Genomic DNA, 7,500 nt, shown 5'->3' with positions numbered 1-7,500 from the left:
AAACCACAAAGAGTCCAAAGCGGATCAATGCCTTTTGGCACACAGTACAATCCATCAGTGCCCAATCTTAAAAATATTTGAATGAGCAAGTGGCATTTAATAGAGAATCAACCATTGCCGAGAGAAATATAGAGAGAACGACCTTTCATTTCTTTCAAGAAAGGTAAATCTCTAAAAGACATACTTGTTAGAGCTAAACTCTAAAGGTCACAAACGCTGACATCACGAAACAGCGAGAGTCGTGTTAAATCCTGTCAACCCCTTGTTAACCTCTAATTCCAAGGTATAACTCTACTGGTTTATAAATAGAAGCTATCTCGACCAACACACAGGTTCCAAACATTCCTTGAGAATCACGGCTATGCGAATCAAAAATTTTAAAAATGCCATTGCTTTTCATAAAAATGGCTACCGCAGAACTCGTAATTGTGAGGATAAACGATGTAAAATCATCTCTTAACACAATGAGTTTCTATAAGGTCTCTATAGTACAATCATTACAATTGTGCACACTTCCAAACAAGCTGTCACTATATTTTAATCTACAGTTTCCCTTAAACACATTACTTCAGATAACTCCGTCAACATCAATAAATCATGTCCTACTGACTTTGATAACAGTGTGTATAAATGACATTGTTGTCCAAAATTAACTTCAAGCGCATCATCACAATACATGTATTCCACAACCGATCCTTTAGCGATAAGGGGTGTCCTTTGCATTCCGGCACGAGTCTACCTTTTTGTCGAGGTCTCGTGCATCCTTTCGTCCACTTCTTCCTTAGCAAACATTTTTCAATTTATCATACGAGTTTTTCTTATTCTAGTGTTTGATCTATATAATTTTAGTAGCAAAGAAACCTCAGAAGAATATCAGAAAGTAAAAACAGAAATGTGAAGCGTTTTATCACAGCGGTACCTTTGCCTTTAGGTGAAATAATTTTCTCCTTAGGTATCTTGGAGGTTATCAGGTTATAGTGGATCAGTGAAACAAGAAGAAAACTCTGCACCTTCTTGAGGTTACTTTTAAACCAATTATGATCACTAACTCATGTTCATCGATCATAACAAAGAAGCAATGCATTTTTTAAAAAATAAGTACTATTAAATGAGTAGCTCACACGCAGCAACAGATATCACCTTGCTTTATTTTCTCCGACCGCTTTCGCCTTATTGGGATAATGGGGTTGACAGGCCTACGCGACTCTCATGTGCGTGTTTAGCCTAAATAAGAGTTTTGCCCTCACGGGTTATGTTTTCCAAAGAACACCCTTTTCTCTATGAAAAGAGCGGTGCTCCCGGTAAAATTTTCTTTTAGCGCTGGATTTTCTTTTTAAATGCCATCTATAATTTGGAGGATTTGCGCGATAGACACTGAACAAAGCCATGTGTTTAACTGTCGCATGTGTTGTAATTGATCTCAAAGGTCATTTTGACCTTTTGTTGTTACGTTTCCGTTTAGCGAGTTTCCAGTCAGCGAGGCCAAGATGTCACGTCAAACGGCACTTGGCCGTTTTGGCCTTGATAAAAGCATTTCGCACAGAAATAGCGTGATGGAAACGAAAGTACCCGAATTTGTTTCAACTTTGTCAAGGACAATAATATTGAGTGTAATCACTTAAAACTGTAATCATTAAAACTGTGTTGTATTTACAGATGTTTCTACAACAAAATTATATCTATCCTTTTCAAAATCTCAGCCTCGGCTTTGTACTTAAAATTTCGCAGATTTCAGTCTCAATATTCTTATAAAATATATTCTTATAAAAAAAAGAAATATATTCTTATATAAAAAAAAAGTGTATGGTGGTGAACCTCTCAAAGCTTTTAGAAATTTGTAGCCATCATCATGACGAATAAGCCTATCTAGAGCTCCATGTTGTTTCAACTGCCCTGCATTAATGTGTCGGTTATTTCCCGTACATTTTATAAGAGCAATATGGCACTTTCTCAAAAGAATTTTTATTTGAAGTTTTTTTTTGTCGTAAAGAATATATTCTCCACACACATTGCAACTCGTCTATACGACCGCAAATCAGATCTTATCGAAAACTTGTCTTCATAACAGGATATTGATCGCTAATTGATGAGAAAATCTTTCAAGCAGAACATGCTGCAAACATTACAGGATGGTGTTGAAGACTAGAAGGCTCCCCCTTTGCTTGGGTAGAATTACGAACGACAATATCTAGAAGTCAGTTTATATGATAAGCCTCTGTGCTTTTGTCTGTATCGAAAAAAAGATTAGTTCTTTTACAATTGCCTGACAGTCTTAGTGCATCCTCAAGACTGCATCAGTGATAATCCATCTGGCGCAATCGCTAAACAAGAAATCACTTATGTCCAATAGGAAGATACACATGTGGTCTACACTGTCATATATTTGTCATGCAATATCAAGCACTATATAGTCACGCAACGCCGTAAACACAACGTTTTTTCAGGCCGCATTGAATTGTATTAGTATTTTGAGGGAAGTTTTGGGTCGTTTTGGCTGGTTTTGTCGGTGGATTCGAGTGGTTTTGGCTGGTTTTGGCCGGTTCTATGTTTTAGTAACTACGGTATACAGGGCATGGTGCCTTGGGGCCTATCCGCACTAGCGGACAAAACTGGAATTATCTCGACAAAACCGAAGGACAAAATTTGTCGTGCCAATTTTTGTCTTGTCTGCGGTGTCCGCATTCAAATTTTCAAAGCGGGCAAATTATGTCAACATGATTTCCCTTTTCCTTTGTTTTGCGACGGCGCTTGTGTTTCTTGTTGCGGCGCTTGTGGTTCTAGTTGCGGCGCTTGTACGAACACGCCATTGCTGTAGCTTGGCGCAGCTGCATGAAAATTGTTTCGTCGGTGTAGTGTCCTTACCTAATATGGTCATGCATTGTGATTGTTAGCGTAGGACTCCGGATGTGAGAACACGAGGTAGCTACAGATAGGTTTTTAGCTTCATTGTAAAAGCATGAATTAAACAAGTGTTGGAGTAAGCTTCGGTCTGTGTTTGAACCATTTGTACACCATTACATTGGCGACGAGGATTCTCAGGACTACAACAGTGGTTGATTCGATTTTCATACCGCAAACGCGTGAAACAAGTACACAAGCTACTCGTTGGAAAAAATGGCTCTCAAGATTCAACAACTTACTTATCGCACTGAACGTGACAGACAAGACAAGACAACGAACGCTGTCACTTCACTATGCCGGCGAAGCGACGAACGAGATTTTCGATACGCTCCCAGACACTACAGCAGGAGAAGGTGGTGATCCGTTCAAAACAGCCGTGGAAGCCTTGACAAATTACTTCACTCCCAAACAAAACCGTGAGTACGAAATCTATGTTTTCCGTCAAGCCAAGCAAGAAGCCAATGAAAGTCTCGCCGCATTTCACACAAGACTAAGACAATTAGTAGTTACCTGCGAATTTGACGATGTAGATCGTGAAATCAAAACCCAAATAGTGCAAAGCTGCAGTTCCCACAAGCTGCGTACGAATCCATCGTACACCCTGACGCAACTATTGGATGCTGGCAAAGCCATGGAACTCTCGAAAACACAAGCCGCTAACATCGAGGATAACCAGTCCGTAAATAAATTGTTCCCAGGTCATGGAAATCGACGCCGAAGAAATCGGAAATCCAGCAATGGCGGACGCAAATCCGACAAGAAACCAGGTGACCGTAAGTCACGCAACAGTGGTCATGAAGACCGGAAATCAAGTCCTAAATGTGGAAATTGTAGTGGAAAAACATCCTGCCCTGCCTATCAAGCCATTTGCCGAGGTTGTGGAAAATTGAACCACTTTGAGGCTGTATGCAGATCTCAAGGCAAGGGCGAATCGAGTAACGCACGCTCTTCCACAGTACACAGAGTTGGTGAAGAAGTATCGAATGATGAAGATGAAGTGTACACCTTCTCTCTAAACACTAAAGCACTGAAAGGTCAGCTCTCCTTCAAGTTTAAAGTGCATGGTACACCCGTGACGATTATGGTGGACTCTGGAGCAAGCATTAACATTCTGGATGAGAAGGAATACCACAGGTTGCCCAGCCGCCCCAACCTTGAGCCTAGCAGTGTAAAGATTTATGGCTACCAATCAAAGGTCCCCCTTCGTGTCCTTGGAAAATTTACCACCACTCTCGAGTCGGAAGCAAAGAAGCTTAGCAACAAGTTCTACGTTGTGGAGGGGATCTAGTGGCTCTCTGCTAAGTTCGAAACATCACAAGGTCTCAGCCTACTTCAAACGGTTCAGCACGTCGGAAAGCTACCGTCAAAACCGGAAGCAAATACGCTAGCAGATCTAATAGAGGAATACGATGACCTGTTTCACGGACTAGGCAAGCTCAAAGATTATCAGATAAAGCTTCACATCGACGAAAATGTACCACCTGTTGCACAACCGCACAGAAGAGTCCCTTTTCATGTACGTAAGCAGTTAAAGGACCAGCTACAATGCGATGAAGAGCTTGGTGTAATAGAACGTATTGAAGGTCCTACACCTTGGGTGTCTCCTATAGTGGTTACACCAAAACCAGTCGCCAGGCAAAGTACGCGTGTGCGTGGACATGCGCCAGGCGAACAAGGCAATAAAACGCGAGTGTCACGTCACGCCGACTATCCAAGGGATGATTGGAGACTTGAACGGAGCAAAATTTTTCACCAAACTAGACCTCAACCAGGGTTACAACCAGCTCGAATTGGCGCTAGAGTCCCGTTACATTACCACATTTGGTACCCACATGGGCTTAATGCGCTACAAGCGTCTCAATTTTGGAATATCAAGTGACCCTGAAATCTTCCAGAATGTGATTCGAGAAACTCTGGAGGGTATTGATGGTGCGAAAAACATCAGCGATGACATCCTAGTTTTTGGCAAATCACAGGAAGATCATGACCAGCACCTGAGGGCAGTTTTCCAGCGCTTGAGAGAGAAAGGCCTGACCCTGAACAAGAGCAAGTGTGAGTGCAGCAAAGACAAGTTGGAATTCTTTGGTTACGTATTCTCTAAAGAAGGCATCTCACCAGACCCGAAGAAAGTTGAAGAAGTGGTCAATCTCTCGACACCATCAACAGCATCAGAGGTTCGTAGCCTGCTGGGGATGACAAATTACTATTCAAGATTCATCCCAGATTATGCTACCAGGACTGAGCCCCTAGACATGCCTACACACAAGGACCAGCCATGGTGCTGGACAACAGAGCACGACCACGCAGTCAGTCAGCTGAAAGAAACGTTAGCCAACGCACCCGTCACTGCCTACTTCGATCCAGAGAAGGAATCAGAGATCTCGGTTGATGCCAGTCCAGTTGGCTTAGCCGCCATTCTGTCACAAGTGGACCCGCAGACTGAGGAAGGGCATGTGATCACCTATGCAAGACGTTCCCTTCCAGCAACCGAACAACGGTACAGCCAAACAGAAAGGAAGCCCTCGCTGTGGTTTGGGCATGTGAGCACTTGCACCTGTCTGTTTATGGGAAGTCTATCACAGTCTACACGGACCATAAACCCCTGATGGCCATCTATAGCAATCCAAGTTCCAAGCCTCCTACAAGGATTGAAAGATGGACATTGAGGCTCCAGACATACCAGATTACAGTCAAGTATCGGAGAGGTGAAACAAACCCAGCAGATTACCTGTCACGGCATCCGAGAACGAATGCAGCCCAAACGACTCGTCAGCAGAAAGTTACAGGGGAGTATATCAACTACCTAGCGACTACCTCAACTCCCAAAGCCCTGAAAACTCAGGACATCGAAGCAGCTACTCAAGCCGATGCAACCCTTCAAGGTGTAGCTGAGGCTGTCACTAAAGGCAACTGGCACCTTGTAGTCGAACGTCCTGGTGTTGACCTTGCGGAGTTTTGACTCCTGGAAAGAGTAAAAGAGGAGCTAGCAGTGAGCGCATCAGGCAACCTTATTCTGCGCGGAACCCGCATTGTTATCCCGCAGAGTCTACAGGAACACGTAATCAACTTAGCACATGAAGGCCATCAAGGGCTCGTGAAAACAAAGTCTCTATTGCGCGAGAAAGTCTGGTTCCCGAATAACGATAAGTTGGTGGAAACCAAGGTAAAGTCATGCAGCGCGTGTTTGATCAGTACCCCTGAGTGCAAGAGAGAACCCCTACAGATGTCACCACTTCCAGCTGCGCCATGGAAAGAAATCAGTGTGGACTTTGCTAACCTTCCAGGCCAAGAATACATGCTTCTGATTACTGATGACTACTCCAGATACCCAGTGGTAGAAATAGTAAAATCGACTTCAGCAGCGACGGTGATACCTAAGCTAGACAAGGTGTTCTCAGAATTCGGAGTTCCAGACTGACAACGGTCCCCCTTTTAACAGCAAGGAATTCGCGTCGTTTGTAGACGACCTTGGTTTCAAGCATCGAAAAGTAACTCCAAATGGGCCAGAGCAAATGGAGAAATTGAAAGATTTGTGCGCACCATTAAGAAAGTGATCGAGAAAGCGAAGGTGGAACGCAAGAACCCCAAGCAGGAGTTGAACAGGCTACTAAGAAACTACCGCGCCACACCACACAGTACAACGAGAGTTGCTCCAGCAACAGCACAGTTTGGAAGACCGATGAAGACGAAACTACCCGAAGTGACAACACGCTGCCCTGATCCAGAAATCCAAGAACGTGATCGGACAGCGAAAGCTAAGATGAAGAAGCACGCAGACAACAAGCGTTACATAAAGCCGTCCACTGTCAAAGAAGGCGACACGGTGTTTGTCAGAAGAGACGACTCTAAGACGAAAAGCGACACGCCGTATGACCCGAGGCCGCTAATCGTTGTACAAAAAAAGGGATCCATGGTGACTGCACAAGATGATTATGGCTTCCCAGTTACGAGGAATTCTTCTTTTTTAAGACTGTTCCTGCAACAGCAGAGGAAAACTATACCACAAAGATACGCAAGGATCATGCTGATGTCACAAGCGTACCTGATACCACAGATGCTCTGATGCAGTCCAATGCCGCACTGTCGAGACGCTACCCGCAGCGTGTGCGAACTCGTCCAGTAAAGTTAGACGACTATGTTCGTGGCTGATAGTAGACTGCATACGAACTGCTTAAAGACTTTCTTAGAGTTGTGTTTTAGGACTTCTTTTAAGCCTTGAGACTGAACCTTTTAAACATTAGGTTTGAAGAACTTTGAACTTAGTGATAAAAGTTTATTTCAGTTTATATCAATTGTTTCAATCGTTTTGTTTTCAATATGCTCCAAAGAAGGGGCCATTTGTACACCATTACAGTCGGATTGAAACCGGCGTGACGACTGGAAAAAACACGCCATTGCTGTAGCTTGGCTCAGCTGCAGCTGCATGAAAATTGCTTAATTGATCGTCGCATGGTGGAACGTTCCAGCGTCCTACAGAGTTTGTCAGCTCATAGGGCAGACCGGCATAGTTAACCATTGGATCTAAATTCCAATTGCCGGGATTCATCTTTACACGTTCACATTGAAAGCTCTAACATCCAGTTTTCAGCGTTTCGGACG

The 7,500-nt window shown here is 43.5% G+C and overlaps 2 protein-coding genes across 2 annotated transcripts in view; both read left to right on the top strand.

The window, feature by feature from the left end:
* Positions 1–4,189, top strand: part of LOC146454834 (uncharacterized) — a 6,955-nt gene extending 2,766 nt beyond the window's left edge. Inside the window, exon 2 of the mRNA XM_085095378.1 lies at positions 3,162–4,189. Within this exon, the coding sequence (XP_084951504.1) occupies positions 3,162–4,189 (1,028 nt within the window). The remainder of the gene's footprint in view (positions 1–3,161) is intronic.
* Positions 1–7,500, top strand: part of LOC146454833 (uncharacterized) — a 13,420-nt gene that overhangs the window by 2,300 nt on the left and 3,620 nt on the right. The window lies entirely within an intron of this gene.

This window comes from Pavona decussata, unplaced genomic scaffold, assembly GCF_977016875.1.
Source record: "Pavona decussata unplaced genomic scaffold, jaPavDecu1.1 SCAFFOLD_300, whole genome shotgun sequence".
In the NCBI taxonomy this organism is placed as follows: domain Eukaryota; kingdom Metazoa; phylum Cnidaria; class Anthozoa; order Scleractinia; family Agariciidae; genus Pavona; species Pavona decussata.
The sequence above is the reverse complement of the archived record's forward strand: the minus strand, read 5'-3'. Positions and strand labels throughout refer to the sequence as shown.